Genomic DNA, 22,308 nt, shown 5'->3' on the forward strand with positions numbered 1-22,308 from the left:
ATCCACAACCAAACTCATGCTTTACGTCATGGCAGCTATAATACAGTGCTTCACCTTTAGGTGTTGTTGTTACGCCTTTCCCAATCCATCGTACTTCCTGTATGGCAGTAATATCGGCCTTGTACTTTTCAAGTACGTCTGCCAATGCGAAGACTGCACCTTCTCTATAAAGAGTGCGAACATTCCAGGTGCAGATTCGCATATCATGGTCCTTAAAACGTTTGCGGGGTTCGTCAACTTTAGAGGGGTTTGTTTTTCTTTTCTTTCGTTTTTTCATAGTAGGCTGTTTTTTCTAGGGGAGGGTTACTAACCCGACGCCCAAACCCAAATTTTTAACGTTCTTATGGGTGAACGCGCGGCACATGTTAGCTCTCTACCTTTAACGAGTGTTAAAGGCAGTTCCCAGGTGACACCACGGGGAGGTCAGTGTCCACTTGAGACGAAAGAGGGACCAAGATAAATCCTGGGCTTTGCCATGCGCTGCCTCAATTACGATGGTTAAAAACAGCAGAAGGGTGTAAAAACCCCCTATGGTATCCCTTGGTCTATGTCGGTCCATCCCTTTAAGTACCTCCTCTGAAAAACTTTTGATCTTTAATCCTAATCAACATTTTTGTCGGTTCATACGGTAGGTAAATCTGTAGGTAGGCTGTAGGTAAATCTAAAAAATTCAAGTAAAAATCAAACTGATTATAAAGATTTACCCGGATCCAAGGCACATTTATATAAGGTAGAATTACAAATAGAATTCACGACATACAATTAAATAATTACATCTGAAAAAAAGTGTAGTGGGCACCAATATCGGAATCCAATTGCTAAACATCTTGTCTTGTTGTTATACCTTTTCCTATGAAAACAATCGTCCAACACTGTAATTGGAAGTGTAATCGATAATGGAATCGAATCGAGAGAGTTCTCAAATTCCAATCAAAGAAGTTGCAAACAAAAACACAACACATTGGAAACAATCCAGAGACTCAGAGAAGAGTTTGTACATTCGGAATGGAATGAAAACATTCAGATACTCTCCCCACGTATTGTCTATCTTTGTTGCACACCAATGAAAGTATCTTTGAGATACAATATTTTCATTGTATTGAATTTACCACTTCAACAACCAAGAGAAGCAGAGAGAACAACTAAATGTGGAGAGAGTAAGGGAGAGGAAGCGCCAAACTTTCCAATGTGGAGAGCGGCACACCACTGACTGAGACTGAGGCAAAGACAAATTTGAATTTCTTGCACTCGTCAGATACTCCTCAGATACTAGTAGACATTGAAACATTGAACTTAGACAGCGGCAACCTTAAAACTACGCCAAGCAACTGATCAAACCGTATCTGTTCAACAAAAAAACACACATTTTTCATACAAATTACAGAAAAAAAAAATATTAAAGTGAAAAATACTTTTATATTGTGTAAAATAAAATTGGAAAAATAGTGAAGCATCATTTACCAAGAATAAAAAAGAATTCTGAAAGGAACAAAGGCTGCCTAAGGACAATAAGAAAAAAAATTGTGCTGAAGGAACAAAGAAATTATTTAAAAATTTTGCAAATATTTAACATCTTTTGCTATTCTCCGAACCTTTCGGGGCAAATTTAGTTTGTCTGAGGAAATGTTTAATTGATTTTTGTTGGTTTTTCGTGTAATTAAAGTGCAATTTTTTCACTTTTTCGGCCGTGTAATGTATGTACAAAGAAGTAGTGTATGTATGTTTGAACGCGTGTGTGTGTAAGCGAGTGTGAAAAAATAAATAAATGCAAAATTTTGTGTACCCTTAAAAAACCCCTGGTGCTCGCCTGCCCTCCCTATGGCCAACGACAACACAACAACAACAACAGCAGCACGCCAACCATAACGAAAAGTAAACGAAACGAACGACGGGATTCTGGCTTCCTTCTCATCGAAAACTCGGGTTAATTGAAGAAGAAATCAAATGCATCTCGAAACACAAAAAGAGAATAAAATGAATTACAAATTTTAAAATTAAACAAAAAAGTTCTTAAATTAATGGTTTTTGTTCTAAAAAAAGTAAAGTGTGGTGAATGAATTAAAAAAACGAAACAAAAAAATTAAAATTATAAAAACAAGTTGTGAGGAGGAAATTTTGTATCTTTGATATCTTTGAATTGTATCTAAACCCATTTTACTACTCATACAAATGAAACAATTCTCATGTCACGGTTTAATTGGATTGAAGTTGAATTGAGAGCAGCAGAGGCAGTCGGAACAAAAACAACAAGAACACCACTGACAAAAACAAACGCGCGGCCTTTCAAGTATTCCTGTGGTTTCGGGCTTCGTTGTACTTCATAATACCAACCAAGCAACCATCCATCCATCCAACCATCTATCCCGACGAACACCAAAATACACCACATAGAGAGTTGATTCGGAACGCTCGAAGAGAAAGAGCAAAACTGGAAAGAAGCAAATAGTCGTCTCCGCGCCACAAATTGCCGGAGCATAAACCGGACCTTTTGCCAGAGAGTTGAATGCGTAGTGGCTCTTTGGAGCAGCGCAGCATACCACCCAATAAACAGCAGCAACATCCATCATTTGCAAAGGGAAACACCTTGCCTTTTGTCGGCTGGCTACTACTGCTGCAAAAGGCCATAACACATAGCCAAGAAGTTATCCAGCCAGTCAGCCAGCGAACTAGTTGGCCAACATAGAACATTGAAGACGGCAAGAAAAACAAAAAAACCCAAAAAATATTTTCTCAAAATTATAAAATAAAACAATTGAAATTCAATTTGTAAAGTGGTTAATGCGTGGATCCAAAATTGATGGAGTTATTCCCTGATTGTTAACAAATTTGCATTCCATGTACGGAATTTCCAATTTTTGTGTTTGGATTTTTTGCTCTTCCTCGTCTAGAGATTTTTCATATTTCAAAATTTACCAATGATTGTGAAGGAGCAGTTTTCATTGAGTATGGATTCTCAGCAGCAGCAGCAACAACTACAACAACATCATCAACAACAACGAGTAAGTATATATTATCCTTATAGCCAGTCAGTCAGTTAGTCAGTCTTGTAACCAGTGTTCCTCCAGTGTTGTAAAGTGTTGCAATAATGTTGCCGATTTTTTGAGCAACCAATACCCGAAAATTCTGATTTGATTCATAGTTACTCTGAATCGAATGCTCTCACACGGGCACGGGCTCACACACACACACACACGTACCCACACACACTTACTCACTTAATGTGTAAATGCGTGTGCGTAAGTGTCCTTGCCTGGCCTCGTACTTTGCATTATCGTTATGTTCATCGTTCGTCAAGTATTATGTTTAAACAATTATTTGTTATCTGGCATCTGTTGTGTGACGAAGAGCATGAATTTGCTTGACTAGGCCAGGCCAGGGGTGGTGGTGCAATGGAGTGGAGTGGGGTGGTGGTGACTGGCAGTGTTCCTTTTTGTTTTTGTTTCTCTAAAGGGATAATGGTTGTGGTAAGTGGGAGTGGAGTTTGGAATTATATTTGCAAAAAGGAAACAGTGTTGCCGTTTCAAATTTGATTATCCCAACAAAATGTTTGTTGTTAATTCGACAAAAAGAAGTAGAAGAAAAGGACTTGAATGTGAATGTGGAATAAAATAATTTTCATGGTCTTAATGAAAAACAATTAGGATAAGTGACTGAGGAAGAAATTCTGGTTTCGATGGCCAAATGCTAAGGAAATTTGAAATAGTTGTTTCTAAAATCGAACGAATTCGAGTGAGTTACCATCAGTTGTTGATTAAAAAATAAAACAAAATAACTAGAATAATATTTTTTCTGAAAATACTCTGTGTAAATTTCTTATTAAGTTACAACCAAACATAACTAATGGTCTGTTTCACTAAGACGATTCGAATTCAAACTCGTTCGAACCAACAACAAAACTTATTTTTTTTAATATTTGATTCATTTTTTTTTTGTTTTAAATTCAACAAAAAATTTCTACAATAACAGGAGTTTGGTAGCAATTCGAACGAATTTCAATTGGAATCGTCTTAGAGAAACATGCCATTAGTACAAATAAATATCTCGAATTGGTCATATTTGAGCTTTGATGCCTACCGAAAATCAATTTAAGCAAAGTCCCTAGCTGTCACTATAGAGTTCGCAATATTTAACATAACATGCCTTGGTATCGTTTGGCCGTGATTGTCTAACTAAAGGTTGAATTGTTCCTGATAGGTCACAATGGAAACTGGGTGGTTTTGTAAAACTAGCATATTCCTCGCAGACCCGTGAATTAAACATGATATAGCTGTGAAGCGAGCGGGTTGTATATTGTTCGAATTTCTGGCCATCCTTTTGAATCACTGACTCAGTCTTTGTTATTTCCCAAAAGCACGGAAAATGTTCCTGTGGTTCTTATCCCGAAATCAGGAGCGGATCCTTAACAATGTAATAGCTGCAGGCATATTTCTCTGCTGTTACTTTTTTGCAAAATATTGAAAATTTTTATACAAAATCAATTAAGACAAGTCTTAGAAGTTGGACGGATTCTTAGGGCCTACAAATTTGGTTTTAATCCATGACGTTCCACAACGCAAGCCCTTGCTTCTACGTAGGTTTCTATGCTGCTACAACAATAGGCATTTTCTACAAGCTCCAGTCCTTTGGCTTCAGTGAGAATCTATGAAGACTGGTGGTCAACTTTTTCGAGGGGTGATACTTCTCAAGTGGTGCTGACAAATATTAGCATGTATGCCTCAAGTTTCCATCCTGGGGCCCTGCTATATAATATTTATATTAGCGACAGGTATGTCCCCCCTTGAGATCGTTTGTTACTGGTATATGCGGACGATGTCCTAATAGCTTATAAGGAACCATTGGCCGATGCTCTAATACGTAGGGCGAAAACTGGACAAAATTGAAGCCAGCTATACGATAAGTTTTAACTGGTCCGACCGAATTTAAATCGGGCTTAAGTGTTGAAGTTTACACTTCCTGAAAATAGAGGGCCAAATACTGCAAAATCAAAAGTTCAAATATTTCAAAGTGCTGTTTGAGACATGTTCCAGGTTTTTACATTTTTATAGCAGTTAGTCCTCCTGGTCCTGATCACAATGGTGTTTTCTGTGTTATACCCTCAGCCTTTAGGCTAAAGAGAAAATTTCCTAAAAGTGGTGTACACCATTACTCTCGAAAGGAGTAACCGATTTGGTCCATACCTTGCACATCGTAATATTTCCACCAGACACAGATTATGTTCGAATATGGACTTCAAGTACCTCCTTGCCGAAAAGTGTAGTTTAGAACCTGCAAGATAACTCTTGCAGGGAGTTTCTGATTGGTCGAAACTTTGTACATCGTCTGATTTCATCTAGTCATGTATTAGGTTGGAATATGGACTATATCGTTCCAGTCCTTCGGCTACCTCCCACACCAAATTTAGGAAAATTGCAGTTTAACAGCTCATCTATGATTGTTTTGATTTTTTTTTTCCAAAAAATTGTTCTTGCGGGACCTGTTTTTTTGGGGGCAAATCCATACTTCCTTAGATAATGGCCCAAAAGCTCCAAAAAAGCCTTTTGGCGCCAACTAAACTGGGTAGTACGTAAGATAACCCTCGAAGGGAGAAACTGATTTGGTCCAAACGTTGTACATCGTATTATAGCATACAGCCTCGAATTATGTCCGAAAATTGACAACATCGGGTTACTCTTTCGGGTACCTCTCACACAAAGTTTAAGAAGAGTGCAGTTTAAGGACTCGTCTGGGATCATTTTCATTTTCAAATTTTTGGCAATATATTGTATATGCACCCCTAGTTAGGACAGTACAATTTTTTTTCGGGGCGAATCCATACTTCCTGAGAAATTGGCCCAAAAACTCAAAAAAACCATATAGACGATACTTTCTTACTTGGTTTAGGAAATGACCCGAAAGATATAAAATGTTGCATAATATCTCTGCGAATCTTAGATAAAATTCGAAGATGGTTCTTATAAGTACACTCCATCAAGAACTCCCAAGAAAACTGAAAAAAAAATCGCTAAAAATTTAAGGCGATATTTGGTAAAAATTTTAGATCTCGTCATATTTTGTTCAAACTTATAGTACGTTTATATATAACCGGATTTAACAAACCTAATGGGTTTTAAATGTCAATTCCATTACATTTACGTCAAACAAATCCTCATAAGGAAGATTAACCCTGCAAAAGGCTATAATATAAACATGGCCTTAGTTTATGCCCTAAAATGCGCCATATCAGGCCACTCGTTTGGGTACCTCTCTTACAAAAGTTCGACAATTTTGTTTAAGTGTAGTTTAAGGTCTGTTCGAAGATCCTTTTAAAATGTTTACAGAATAAACTCCTTGTGGTCCTGTTTACATCGATATTTTGCTTTTCGTGGGCAAGTCCATGCTTCCTGATATAATGTTCCGAAAACTAGATATTACGGTGACCAATTGGGTGAACTATGTCTGTCCATTCCGTTAGGTGCCTCCTCCGCAACACTTTTGATCTAAATCAGGGCAATCATGAATATACCCCTCGAAATTTTCTTCACGGAAAATAATTTTAAAAGGGAAATTCTTTTAAAATCGATATTTTGAAACGTCGAAAACTAATAGAATTGCTTAATTATGAAATCTTCCCGACTAATCGACTAAAATATTTCCTTTTTGAACATAAATATGGAAATAAATATGTGAAAGTGGTGAAAGAGAACAAATTCCGCACGGACTTTTTTTATGATTGCTTTGAATATATGTATGTTTTTGTTTCAGCAAGTTCCTAGGTCCAAAATCACAAGCTGTATTGCTTTGCATAATTTTAAAGAAATTACCCATTATTTTTTTGGCTTACTAGTTAACCAAAAGGTAGCTAGGATACATTACTTTGAATTTTGATGGGTTTAAGACACCGAAGAAAAAATTAAATTTATTTGATCAGCTGGGTTCAGTTGAATTTTTTAGGCCCACTCTTCTGAAATGTTTTTATTAAATCTAGTTCAGGACCACTTCACTTTTTATAGCAGATACTCATTGTATCGAAGGTATCAGTTTTTCTTCAAATATGCTCCAAACAAAATGGCGTTATTTATGTAAAAATATAACTTTATTAGCTTCGCCGGAGTTGGATCTGTCAGTTAAATGTTTAAGATCACTCATTGTTTTAATAGTAATTTAACATAGTTATGTATATATTTTGCGCCTACATATATACAATTCAAGATCAGATCATTATCTTCAACCTTATCCAAGGTACATAAAATCGCTTACAACCGCATAAGTTTCCATGCGTTTTATTTATTTCTAGATTATGATGTTTCTATTTGGACTTTTTTTGGAAGTTCAATCTATGTATGATGATTTTTGTTTTGCTTATACTGTCATTTCCATTGAATTTTGCAGCTTCTCCAGCAGGATGTTCAAAAAATGTCTGCTTGTTTGAAACCTCGTCTCCTCATTACTGAAATACATTTTTGACATCAATCATTTTTTTATTTAATTGAATTAATTGAGCTTATCATGACCTAAGGAGTTTTGTATTGAAAAAGTGATATCTAGCGAAGTTCACACAGATCCAACCAATACTCGTATGCTACGATCGTTTCGCTGGTGGTTTAAGCCAGCTCATCAGGCATATTTAGATGTGTTACTAGACAAAGCCTGAGTTTGAAAACTTGTATATATACTAAACTTATTGCAATTTTTTTTTTTTAAATTTACTCAATTATTTATGTACATATATAAGTAAAACTCCGCATTAGTGACAATACTGGATGACTCAAATGATTTATTTAGCCATGCTTTAAAGATTTGAAAATTAATTCAATACTTTTCTGATAGTCTATTAGTCTAATTCAATCAAATTTGATATTAAAAAATGTTTACCATAAGTTTTAATAGGAAAATTCACGAAACGGCATCAAGGACTCTCCCCGGTTTTTCTTGTACGTATGAGAGACTAAGAGAGTTTGCATTCACTCTCACACTTCCTTTTCTCCTCACTTCGTTGTTGTTCTTTCAAACCAAAAAAATCCAACCATTCACAACAAAAAGAGCACAAAATTTTTGCCAAAAATGGATAACAAAGCAAAACAACAACAACAATGTACGTACTCATTTTTGGACACGAATCTCTTTTTCCTCTTTAACGATTCCCTTTTTCCAATGTTATGTACAAATCTGTGAATTTCGGTGCTCATCACTTGCCTTCCCGCCCAACGTTTTACCGATTTCTTTGGGTATTTTCCAAATTCACAAAAGTTGAATTCAATGTTGATTTTATTTAAATATTTAATGGTTATTTTTGGAAACTGTTTAACTTTCTGGAGGCCTGGACTAACAAAATTAAAAATTTTAATAAAGCAACACAGCCGTTACAGAGGAGGCAAGTAGCTTCAAAAAAATGAGGTCGTTTGAATAGAAGTTGTTGCTGTGTTTCTTTTGCTTTTTTCCGTCATTTCTTTTTGCAACATTCACCCACACAGTTATCCTTAGTGGCATCACCACCTTTACCAACATCAGTAGCAGCATCATCATCAACAACAGCATTTCTCCAACACACAAGCAGGCTGGCATACGTACGTCCAGAACTATGACTGCCGTGAACTTTTTTATGTTGTTGACTCGTGGCTCAAGGATACATTTTATTAAAAATCCTTTTTTACACACTCCCCCCATCTCCATTGCCAGTCATACACACACACCCACCCCTGCAACTCACCAAAGTTTACATAAACTGTTTTTTTTCTTGTTCTTGCTGCTGTTGCCGCTGTCGCTATTTCTTGGTGGGGGAGGGAGGGACCTGTTTAATTTTGTAGTGTAAACTTGACTATGACAATATTAAACTTGTAGGTTATACCCATGGCCTGGTTCATGTTGGAAACTTTTCTAAATCTTTGCCAAAGGCGATTTTTTTTTTAATTTCTACATAATTTTAATTATATTGTAGAAGAAGAATGAGAAGGAAAAAACATGGCATTTGACATTAATCTCTCGCTCTCTTTAAAAAGAAAGTAAAGAGTTTAGTTAGAAAAAAAGCGTGATGTGAACGAAGAAAGGAAGAAATGTGAATATTTTTATAGCGAAAACTAAAATTAAAATATCACCCCTTTTACAATTTAGAAAAGGCTTATCGGGTCTATAAGTAAAACACCCACATTTAATGAAATGCTTTAAGTGAAACCATAAAAAGGGAGCATATATCAATGATTTCTGCAAATGATGATAACTAGATGCTACTTATTTCTGAGTTCGGGTTGTTAAAAACATTAAATTATTAATTCTCATTTAAATGAGGATACCCGTTTTCATAATTTCAAAAACTCTGAAAAAGCCAATCGAAATTTTCCTTCGCCGGAATGAAATCATGCTATTGGTAGAGATCAGCTAATTTCAGTTCGTCAGTTCGTTTTGTAAACATTACTCTTTGTAATAGAGATTAAATGACTCATAGGATTTTTATTTTATTTTTTATTAACTTTATCGTTGGAGTTGAGCTGGATGATCGAAGATTTTTTTGCAAGTGAACAAGTAAAAAATTGTCAGTCGGCTTTGCCGACAGAGATATACCCTCAGCCAATGTGAATTGAAACTTTCATCTACGGACAGATCGAATGTATTTAGGGTCTCATCAAAATTTTGCGGCCCTTTTTGAACATTTGAACTTGCCGACAAAAATGTGGATTAGGAATTAACACAAATGTTGAACATTTGTGGGGGATGTACCCTTAGGGAGGACCGATATGGGCCATTTTAGAAGTTAAACTAAATTTTGACAAAATATTAGGAGATCCAAAGTTTGGACCAAATTGATTGTATTTTAGTGAAATTTTTAAATATTGGGGAGAAGTACCGGAAGTTGGGGACTGGTATTGCCTCATGAAACTAAGTTTGGATGAAATATGACGAAGACCAAATGTTGCACCAAATCGGTAGAACAGTTCGAGAGCCACATATGGTGACATAGGGTTTTTTACACCTTTCGGGACGTATTCCCAAGAAATATGGACTTGCCCCTCAAAAAACTTCTACCGTCGTAATGGAGGTAGCGAATGCAAATCGCTTCTGCAAAAATCAAAGTGATTCGAGAGCAGGTCTTAAAGTGAACTTATCCCAAATTTTGTGTGGAAGGCACCAGAAGGAGTAGACAAACATAGTCCATATTCGAACCTGATCTATTTCTGGTAGATATCTTAGGATGTGCAGAGTATGGATTACATCGGTCACTCCCTTCAAGAGTTATCGTGCGCATAATTTTTCCGAACATTATTGAACTTTTGTGAGGGAGGTACCTGAAGAAGTGGACCGATATGGTTTATCTTCAAACTTAAACTATGTTTGGACAAAATATTACGAAGGCCAAATTTTGGACCGAATTGACAGTTCTGTTCTAGATTTATCTTGCGCTCCAACCACTACACACGGTGCCATAGGGTTTTTTTTACACCTTTTAGGCAATTTTCTCAGGAAGTATGGACTTGCCCCTTATGAAACTTGTACCGTCGTATGGGGGGCAGCGAATACAAGTTGTTACAACAAAAATCAGAGGGATTCGAGAGCAGGTCCTAAACTGAACTTTTCCGAAATTTTGTGTGGGAGTTACCCAAAGGAGTGGACCGATTGATTCCATATTGAACCTTTTCTAAGTCTGGTACAAATTTCACGATGTGCAAAGTATGGACCAAATCGGTTACTCCCTTCAAGAGTTATCGTGCGCACAAATTTTCCGAAAATTTTCGAACTTTTGTGGGGGAGGTACCTGAAGGAGTGGACCGATATAACCCATCATCGAACTCAAACTATGTTTGGGAAAAATATTACAAAAACCAAATTTTGGACCGAATCGGTTGCTCCGTTCGAGAGTTATCGTGCCAGACAGACAGACAGACGGACGGACATTGCTCAATCGACTCCAAATTGTCTGAAACACATTTCGTCCAAACATACTTGGGGTCTAAAACCATTATTTCGATGAGGAACATTTTGCCCGTATGAAAGTGTATATACATACCCTCGTTTGCATAAATGCTGACGGTATAAAAATATGCAAAATCCGATGTTTATTCATCAGAATTAACGCATGAGGGAGTGGCTTTTCTGTAATTTGATTTCTCAAATGTAATCTGCATGACTTCCATGACAAACGCTTTCATGGCGCAGCTTTTGGAAGTTACGAGTTTCGCTTTGGACGCCAGCACGTTTTGATAACAAATTCATATGTCTTTCGAGGACATGGGTTTAAAGCCCAGCCGGGCTCATTTGGTTTGTTATTTATAATTTTGGCTGTTAGAACGAATATCATTTTAATATTAGTTTTAAATAATTTCTCGTTGGAGTTGAACTGAATAAATGAATGCGCTGATTTTTTGCAAGGAAATCCGAAGATTCGATCCCACACAACCACCAACTTATGTGCCCGGCTTGACAGTTAGTTGGGCAGCTCATCAGACATATGTTCTACTACCCCATGTTTATATTTTAATTAAAACAAATTGTAAAATGATGAGTGAAGGACATAATTTATTAACTGTTTTTTATGGAAATATTATTAAAAACAAAACATGCAATAAATCTCCTCTTCTCTACAACATTCATACATATTTAAGAGCTAAATGACAAGCAATTAATCAAAATAAAATTACTTTGCCATAAACAAAGTTTTGAATACGAAAATAAATAAAAAAAAAAAAAAAAAACGAAAAAGAAAAAGAAACAAATAACACATGTCTATGAAGAATCACTTGCAGAGTGTCAAAACAGGTTTCGGCGAGGGCAAGTCTCTGCCACAGGTTTATTATTAAAACAAATAGGTAGCACAATTTCCATCGTGCTTTTAAAAACCAAGTCAGTCAATCGGTAATTGTTGTTTTAATTACCGCAAGTTTGAAAGGTGTTAAGGTTAGGTGTTATTTGTTACTAGTTTTGTTGCCATCATTACTTCAATTTATTTATTATTTTTCAACACAAAAAAATAAATAGTAATAAAAAGTTAAATTAAATTTATGAGAACACTTTTAAGTATTTCTGTCTATAAAAATATAAATTTATTGATTTTCTTTCCTCCAAACACACACCGAGGAGGGGGGTAACATATTCCATAGCTCCAGAGCTTTTTTGGGGTCTTTAAGTATTAAATGCCATAAATTATTAATAACAAGAGAATGGTTTGTTTGTTTTACACTTTCTGTCAATTTTATGAGGACTTTGTAATTCAGTTTTGATTTATTATTATTTTTACTACATGGGAATAGTCGGGTGGGTGAAATATTAATGAGATTTTTTCTTCTCTATTTAGGCATTAAGAGTATTTGAAAACAAAAGTTGAAGAAAAATTACACCTAAGGGAATATGTCCTGGTGGCTTTTAAAGTATTCATTTAAAGGGCGAAACAAAAATTCATAAATTTTCATTGAATGGTTCGTTTAAGCCAGTGAGCAGAAATGTAGTTCCATTCTCATTCGCATTTTTATAATTTGTTGGTCTTACTTCATTTGACTTATATGAGCAATACCACCCGTACGGATAGTAACGGTACAATAACGTAATTTCTGGAGACGAAGAACTATGTTATAGAGAAAATTCGTTATAAAGAGACTATTTCGTGTGAAAATTCATATTTATGTTGTTTTTTATGCCATTTCAGTGCTTATAAAATTCATTGTAGAATTTAAAAAAAAAATGATCAAAGTTACACATAAAAAATATTGATCATCATCAAATGCAAATATGGGCTAGGTTCTCTGTGGAAATTGCAATAGAGTTTAGACATACTTTCTAAAAGCCTTGATATTATGATTTTCTTCAACATACATCGAGTTGTGGGATATTCTCCTTCGCTTGTGCTTTCTATTATAATTTTGGCTTTCCACTTTTCTTTGTGCAATGAATGGTTCCTTTTGCACACTTAAGGGGTTATGGTCACTTATTGAGCACTAAGAAACATTTTTCTTGATTTTTTTACAAAATCTACCAAACTTTTTTGGAAGATTTTGTTTTCATATGAAAGGTCAGACATAGAGCTACTTTCGGAATTTTTTTAGTTTAAAAATATTGCACAGTGTTCTGACAAATGGCGGCCTACGAATCACTGTTTTTACTAAAGTAGTTTGCGGTGTCCACTGTAGCTTGAAAACGAATATATCGTAGCTCGAAACGAAGCATCTAATAATCTTGTCCTTAAGCGAAACTGAGTTAAAAAATATCCATTAAAAAACAAAAAAACTGTCAACGTGAATGTTTCAATTTTAACTAAAAAAATAAGAGTTTATTCGCCATAAATCCGTCCAAAATTTTTTTAAAAGTCTCTCTCTTAAGGACAATTTTTTTAATTTTTATGTGTGGGATTATTATCCCACAAAAATGTTTCGATTTTGTAAAATTTGCAAGTGACCCTAACCCCCAAATACCGGCGCACAATGTCTAAGAAATCGATTTTCCTGGTCATGTATTCGATAGTGAACATATTGAAACTAAGGAATCAAGAAATAGGCCAAAATATCAGAAGGTGTGGGCGTGGCGTGCTCCTAAAGACGACAAAGTAGTTTATTTTGTGTACACAAAATGTTTTATTTTTTGAAATATTGCCTGTTAGGCGAAGGTCATTTTTAATGATTTTTATTAATTTTCTCGTTTAGAGTTAAGCTTGATGACCGAAATTTTTTTGCAAGTGAAAAAGGAAAGCCAAGGACTCGAACCCACACAGCCACCAAATTATATGACCGATTTCGCTGTTACTTGGGCAGCTCTTCAGACATATCGACTGTGGAATGGCTTCTCTGTCTTATTTTTTCTGAGGTACTAAATTTTAGTGTAATTCCAACTTTAGTGGCAGAAAGATGAGGTGTCCTCAGCCCATAACACTTTCAGAGAATTTGGAGTCGATTTAGTCATGTCTAGCCGTCTGTCTATCTGTCTGGCTGAAGCGCAGAATAACTCTCGTACGGATCAATTGATTCGGTCCAACATTTGTTCAAACTTTGGCTACCTCCCCCACAGTCGTTAACATTTTTTCGCTAAAATAGTGTGTTCGATAACTATCGAAGGGAGCATCGTAGAATTCCTACCATACATACACGAGGTTCCAATATGGGCTCTATCGTTCCACTCCTTCGTGTACCTCCCTCACAAAATGTTGGAAAAGAGCAGTTTATAACTGCTCTCGAATCACTTTAATTTTTTCGCAGCAACTTGTATTCGCTACACTCATTACGACGGTACAAGTTTTTAAGGGGCAAGTCGATACTTCCTGAGAAATTGGGCCGAAAGCTTCTACGGCCACCATATGACAACTTTCAAACTGGATACTATGTTATTCCAAACTTTGCATATCGTAATATTTCTGCACAAATTTCGAAGATGGTACTTATCGGTCCAATCCTTCCGGACCCATATTCACTAACACATTCACTAACATGGTATGCGCGATTTGGTCCAAACTTTGAATCTTTTGAATATTTTTCCAAACTTAGTTTAAGTTCGAATTGGGCCACATCGCTCCACTCCTTAGAGAACCTCTCTCACAAAAGGTCAAAATTTTTGTTTAAGTGCGGTTTTAGGTACGTTGGAGAATCCTTTGGAAAGTTTTACAGAACATACTCCTTGTGGTCCTGTTTACAGCGATATTATATTTTTCGTGGACAAGTCCAAGTTCATGACATAATGGTCCCATAAGCTGTAAATTGTACAGTGACTAACTGAAATGAATAGGTTGGCGATGGGGGTACCCCATCAGGTACCTCCTACGCAACACGTTTAAGCTACCCATACCCCTAAATACATAATTTTTGGTGAAATTGATTTTGGTTTGTGCAGCCGGTATTCGAGCTGTCCATAGATGAGAGTTTTTATTCACACAGGCTGACGTCCAGAAACCCAAATGTTCACTACTTTTACCGTTATAAAAAAATAAAACGAAGTGACCCAAACGAACTAAAGGCATTTTCGTTGTCCATGGATCCCAGAACGCTTGAATATTTTTCTGGTCAACTTTTGTAGCACAGTGTCATTTATCGACACTTTTCGAAAAGTTTGCACCTTCTCTAGGCCAAAACTGCCTCAAGAAGCGTTCCAATGCTTTTGCCATGTATTAGAGAGTTCTTAATCACTGTCTTGGCTACAATTTTTGTATTGAATCGAAAATCTCAATGGTTTGGCTGTTATATGCTAAAATGTCCAAAAAACGTGGATAATAAACTTAAAGTCAAAATCGGGAGGCTCGATTTTCGCGATAGACCTATCGTCTAGTGGACTTTTTTGCTCAGTTCAATCCCAGGAATCAGAAACGCGAAGGGCTCATTAAGTTTTTTTTCCTTCCATACAAATCGCCCCGCCCTAGTATATACACTTTCATACGGGCAAAATATGCCTCATCGAAATAATGGTTTTAGATCCAAGTATGTTTGGACGAAATGTGTTTCAGACAATTTGGAGTTGATTGAGCAATGGCTGGCTGGCTGGAGCGCACGATAACTCTCGAACGGATGAAACACAAAAGTTCGAAAATGTTCGGAAAATGTGTGCGCACCATTACTCTTGAAGGGAGTAACCGATTTGTTCCATACTTTGCACATCGTGAAATGTGTACCAGACATAGATAAGGTTCCAATATGGACTCAATCAGTCCACTCCATCGGGTACCTACCACACAAAATTTCGGAAAAGTTGAGTTTAGGGCCTGCTCTCGAATCGCTTTGATTTTTGTTGTAGCAACTTGTATTCACTGCCCTTCACACGACAGTACAAGTTTCATCAGGCGCAAGTCCATACTTCCTGGGAAAATAGCCTGAAAGGTGCAAAAAACCCCTATGACACCGTCTGAAGTGGTTGGAGCGCAAGATAACTCTCAAACGGATCTGCCGATTCGGTCCAAAATATGGCCTTAGTAATATTTTGTGCAACCTTAGTTTAGGTTCGAAAATAAGCCATATCGGTCTACTCCTTCAAGGACCTCCCCCACAAAAGGTCTAAAATGTTCGGAAAAATTGTTCGTACGGTAACTCTAGAAGGGAGTTAACGAACTGGTCCATACTTTACACATCTTAATATATCTGCCAGATATAGATCAGGTTAAAATATGGACTATATTTGTCCACTCATCCGGTACCTCCCACACAAAATTTCGGATAAGTTCACTTTAAGACCTGTTATCGAATCACTTCAATTTTTGTTGAAGCAACTTGCATTCGCTGCATCAATTACGATGGTAAAAGTTTTTTTCAGGGAAAACTCCATACTTTTTGAGCAAACAGCCCGAAAGGTGTAAAAACCCCCCTCTGGCACCATATGTGTGGCTGGAGACACACTTCCTTAATGGTCAATCCATTCCTTTAAGTATCTCCTCAGCAAAACTTTTGATCTTTAATCCTAATCTACATTTTTGTCGGTTCATACGCCCAAAATTTTTAAAACCACCTAAATACATGCGTTTTTTGGGAAAAAATGTTTCAGTATTCACAGGCTGAGGGTATATCTCTGTCGGCAAAGCCGACTGATACTTTTTTACTTGTTTTTTCAAATTTTCATGCTTATAACTCTAAAACTCATTTACTACGAATTTCGAAAATCACGTTTGATCTTGTACAGAAATTTAGCACTGATATCTGGCTATATATTTGCAAAATATGGTCCAAGTAGTTATTTTATTTTTTTCGTAACAATCTTTCTAAGTTGGGAAGTCAAATTTCAATCGCCAACTTAAAACGCGGTTTTTTAGAAACCGAATTTTTTGAGATGTGTCACTCTTTGAGTAAATGAGCGATATGCTTTTTAGCTTATTTTTCAAGTTCTAGTGGCCATAGAATAACTGGTTATTAACTAGATTACAATAACTGGCAAATCAGTAGATTAGATTACAATAACTGACTAGATTACAATAACTGGCATTAAAATAATGGGTTAGTAGCTTGTTTTGTAAGTAGTTACGACTACCAAAAATGACTATAAAAATCCATTATTTGGTAAATATTTCTTTTTTGCTGGGATGAATCTGTTCTTAGTACATTTAAGTAAAGTCCTGTTATTATTTTTTTAAAGTCACAGACTGATGGTATTGCTTAGATATATCCACATACCTTGCCTATATTAACCTCAGTGCTTTTATATATTATACGACATCTTTGACTGTATCGTGTTGGTTTCTTAATTGAATGTTGTTTTAACTCTAATTTGTATTACTTCTTGATCCGAGTATTTTTCTCATAACATTTCTATCGAAGATTCTTACATTATCTCATATATTAAATCATTACTTTTCCATCATTTAAACCTCTAATGGAGCAATCTTCGTAGATAGACCACAATGAAATTCAGCATATACCAACGAAAATTATTGTATTCGATTTTTCCAAGAATATGTTTTTTAAACACTTCAGCTTATCTTCTCCAAGATGTCATAGTAGATGCAAATTGTCCTTAAAAATATCTCACAATTTTGCATAGCCTATCCAAACCACGGCGGACATTTTCCATTTTAATTAATTTAAATATTTACTTGGTCAGGTTGAGGGTACTCTGCTGGTTTCGCTGTCAGTCGTTTAAGTAGAGTTCATTTAAGCTCTTGATTTATGGCGACATTATATTGTCATATTCGTGGCTCAGCTGCTGCTGCTCGTACACCTCTTGTGCTTAAGTAGTAGACACGAGAAAAAAAAACAAACCTTTTTTTAATTTTATTTTGTGATTCGCGTCATAAATTTCAATTTCCCCTACATACTTACCCAGGCAGAAGGTATTGAGTAACTCAAATGTACGTATGTATTGTATTTGTGTATAATTGTTATACTTCAAACATGACCTCGACCTTTTCCACCCTCTAATTTTTTAGAAGTTGAGAGAAGAAACAAAAACGAAAAAAAAAACACAAATCATCAAATTAAAGTCCTTGTCGGAGTTGTTTTTTGTTTTTGTCGTCAAAAACTTTATAGTTTCTACGAGTATTTGAAAAAAAGTTTTTTTTGTCCACCAAAAAGTATCCTGCACTTTTTCACACACACGTACATACACATGCTGCTCTTAATGGCATTCTTGCTTCCCCTTTCTTGCTTCGCTTTATCATTTACAATGGCAGTACGACCGACCCAAGCGACCCATATGGTAACTTCTGTTAAATGTAGTGTTTTCAACCCTTTTTATTTCTCAGCGGCCCTCAGACTTTTGAACATTTCCCAAACCAGTTGTTTGGTGGAAAATAATAACAGCAACAACAAAATGTTGGCTACATTTCCATTACAATTTTGACTATTGTCGCCGCCATTCTAGAGTTTGGTTATATTTCCTTTTTACGAATTAGTCGTTGTTGTTGTTGCTTTTGATGAACATTTTTTTGTTCGCCCAATATGAATTTTTGGCTTGCGCACGAGTTACAATTTTCTCCTCCCTCCCGTGTTTCAATATCAGTTAATTGAAATCTTTTTTATTGAAATACAATGAAGGATTGCCATGAATAATTATGACATATAATTTGTGTAAAAATCTATTGTAATTGATGATTTTATTGCGTTCTGGGCTATTACTTGAATACAAATACAAGTATTGCATGGCACTCTAGTTCGATGTGTGTGTGGAAAGTGACTACAGCCGCCGCACAGTGGTTCAGAATCGTTTTTTCCTGGTCAAAATTCTGTAACTTTTGAACGGTCAAAGTTAAACTTTTGAGTTTTTTAATTATTTTTCATCAAAATATGAGTGTTTTTGTGTTTTTATATCTTCCTATGTATTAAAGATGGTCAAACACCAACAAATAAACAAAATAATTACCGAAAAAAAAACTAGAAAAATAAAATCAAAAAAATTTCGAAAAATTTTTTTTTCAAAAATTTGTAAAAAAAATTGCAAAAAAAAAATTAAATTTTTTCAAAAATTAAAAAAATGTCTCCTTCGGTTTTAATATAACGTATATAACTCGTATAAAAACTCATATACTCAAAAAAAGTTGTAATTTGTATCAAAAAACTGTAATTCATATGGAAACAGTATAGAAAAACATACATTTTTACCCATGTAATTTCAATAAATTGAAAAAAGTGTTAAACGGACGGAAAGGGACGGGTAAAAAAGTATATATGGGCTGACAGAGGAGACTTTCGGGCATCTTTCCGTGAAAACAGAACTTTGTTCCATGTTGTTCCACAAAAGTTCTAGTCCACTAAATTTGGAATTTCATAAAATTTAGTACCCGAGGAAAAATAAAATATATCATGTTGTGTAAACGCTACATTAATTTACTAAAACGATTTTTAAAGGCCACAATCCTACCTACCTTACAAAAAAACAATGAATACAATAACTGTTACAGTTTCAGAGAAATAGCTTCGTCTTTCTCCAGAAATTTGCAAAAATGACGTATTTCCCAAAAATGGGGAAAATGCTCGTCTTTAGGGGCACGCCACGCCCACACCTTCCAATATTTAAGCCTAATTTTTTGGTTTCCTTAGTTTCAATATGTTTACCCAATCCCATATAGAAATTAAATATCTTTGACAAAACAAAATTTTGATTTTTGGTCAGGAAAATCGATTCCTGAACCATTGTGCGCCGTGTTACTTGCAGTGTGGAATTTCTCATGAGTGTCAGTTTTACGAATGCAAAGAACAAATGTAAAGACTAGTGGTGGTTGTTAAGTAAATTGTACTTTGTTTCAAATACACTAATGACGCAATTTACGTAAACAAAAATGTGGAGGACTCTAGGATTATGCCATTAGTTATTTGTTATGTGGTAGATAGGAACTCCCTTTTACACGTATGTACTAGAACGTATTAATTCCAAAAACATTAAATTGTTTCAAAATATTTCTCTGGGACATTGTTGCGTTGTATTTTGTTGTTCCCAATAAACTGCGTCAAACCGAGGTATTAGTGTATTTTACTAGTACCATACGCGAGCGATCACTTAATTGTAAATAAATAGTTTGAGTTCTGCTGGCTGTTCATTTTGTTATTGAAGCTACTGCTGTTTGTTTCTCCCAGCCGGTTTTTAATTCTAAAATGAACGATTAACTGAGGACTGAGACTGCATCAATGATAATTTTATGATTTATTTGAAGTGGACGTGCTGTACACATTTTTTTCCAACTCCATGTTTTTGATTAATAAACGATTTTGATAGTTCGCTGTTTGTTTTTGAGCATGGGGTCAAACGAGGTTAAGGGAAATCTAACTACAAAACTTCCATAGGAAACATTGAGAATCATGTACGAGCATTGTGTGCGTTTGTGGGAATTTTTCTTTTCTTATCTATTCAATTTGTTGACAATAAACATTAAATTATTTGAATATTAATCATACATATTTAGTTTTACATAGATTTTGAATAAAGAAAGGAAATATTGGAATAATTTATATAGAAATTAGTGAAAAAGACTGACTCTTAAAACACGATTTGGAAAAATACATAATGTATTCCTATGGAGAAACCTAGTAGGGGATTAGTGGGGAAAAATATTTACAATGTGATTTCAATTAACGTTGCCATAAACTCGACTTGAAATATCCCTTCTTAAGACTTTTTTAATTAATATAGACAAATTAAAATGCATTCTCCACCTGTTTGAGCTAATAACCATTTCCGATGTTAGACATTAAATGCAGGTGTGAAAAAGAAACTTTAAAACTTCTTTAAATTCATAAAGGTAAATTCTTTCGGGTTCTGGGCAATAATATATTGAATATGCAAATCACTGCATAAAAAAGAAAAAAATTACTTTTCAATTTCTGATAAGAAAATAGTTGCTTGCTTTTCAAAATTTTGTTGTCTACTTATTAATTTTCAGCACTTGTCTGTCTGTATGCTAAAAAGTGTGTTTTGTCGTAATAAATATCAATTAATATTGCAATCATTTCACAGATTTCATTGTCAAAAGCATTATCTCAGAATATTCTAAAACAATATTTTTGTTTGGAATGCAGTCTTATCAGGGATGTTATTTTGCTGTTGTTGATATTCTATATAAAGCATTAAAAAAAATAAATATAAATACGTATAAATACATGAAATGAAGTCTACTATACACAGTGGCGGAAACTTAATTAATAAAAAAAATTATTTTAAAAAGTATTGATTTTGTTTCATTTAAAATTTGGTAATATTTAGTTGAAATAAGTTTTTTTAATGTAACACTTTCAGATAATGCCAGAATACGAATTATTTCCCATTTCGATTTATATTTGAAAGATACTACACTTTTGTAAAATCGTTCGATATCGGCCATCTAATTAAGAACGATGTCCAAAAACATTTCTTTTATGTAATTTTCACATAAAATCTGTATGTATTTTGTTATACCAAAATCCATTTCGTCGATCCTTTTTTTGATGTTCAAAGGCCTTCAAAGGTACACGTTGTTGAGTCTAAATTCGATAATTAAGCGATAGACAATATTTTCCAACATTTGCCCATAATTTGACCATAAGACCATATTTTTGGATTTCTCTCACACCGTTGAAGGTATTTTGAACGGTATATTATGATTATCGTTTTGTAATCTGGACTTATCTAAGACTAAGATAAGACTAAGATCTAAGACTAAGATATTTTCTTTGAAAGAAGGTAAAACTGTGGTCTGCATATGGTAGACAGGAAATAAAACAATAATTGCATCTGCCACTTCACTTAATACTCGTTTTTAATAACTCATTGTTTTAACAACAGGGTAGTTCATCTTGAAAGTAGATCTAAGTTTGCGGGGCATTCAATTTTATTGGGCAATTAGCCATTTTAGGTGGCCACCGTAGGATGTTGTATGGCCAGTATGTCAGGAAGCATGGTCTCGCCTAGGAAAAATATCATTGTTTTAGTAATCGCTAGGACTACCTTCGATGGAATCTTCAAAACAATAAGCTGCACTTAAGCGACAATTTTGAACTTTCAAGAGGTATGTAGCCGAAAGTAATGTCCGATATAGATCATCTTGAAACTTGCTTATGTGCGTTCGGAAGGAATTTTACGGTGCAAACTGCACTTTTAGGAAATTTTGTGTAGTATGTACCTGAATGAGGGACCGATATTCGGATCTTAAAAAGAAATATTACGGTGTGCAAAGTTTGGATCAAATCCGTTGCTTCCTTCGTGTGTTACCATGCGCATTATTTTTGGGAAATGTTGTTAACTTATTTGGTGTAGATACCCGAAAGTGTGGACCGATATGGTTTGGACAAAATTTTGCGAGTTTAGACCAAATCGCTTGATTCGTTCGAGAGTTATCGTGTAAACAAGCAAGGAAATGAATTTCCTCCAAACATACATGTAGTATAAATCCATTATTTGGTTCGGGCAGATTTTTGTTCGTATAAAAATGTATATTTCTTCATTAGGATAAAGTCTGAGGGTATAATGACCTTCGTCCTCGCA

The 22,308-nt window shown here is 35.1% G+C and overlaps 1 protein-coding gene across 3 annotated transcripts in view; it reads left to right on the forward strand.

The window, feature by feature from the left end:
• The first annotated feature begins 1,244 nt into the window (after window positions 1-1,244).
• aus (argus) overlaps window positions 1,245-22,308 on the forward strand; it is a 157,040-nt gene continuing 135,976 nt past the window's right edge. For all 3 annotated transcript variants that reach the window (XM_073963369.1, XM_073963368.1, XM_073963370.1), the window contains exon 1: window positions 1,245-2,999. In XM_073963369.1, coding sequence (XP_073819470.1) covers window positions 2,916-2,999 — 84 coding nt within the window. In that variant the 5' untranslated portion in view covers window positions 1,245-2,915. The remainder of the gene's footprint in view (window positions 3,000-22,308) is intronic.

The sequence above is a fragment of the Musca autumnalis genome, unplaced genomic scaffold, assembly GCF_047663935.1.
Source record: "Musca autumnalis isolate F117 unplaced genomic scaffold, ASM4766393v1 scaffold_1, whole genome shotgun sequence".
Taxonomy (NCBI): Eukaryota; Metazoa; Arthropoda; class Insecta; order Diptera; family Muscidae; genus Musca; species Musca autumnalis.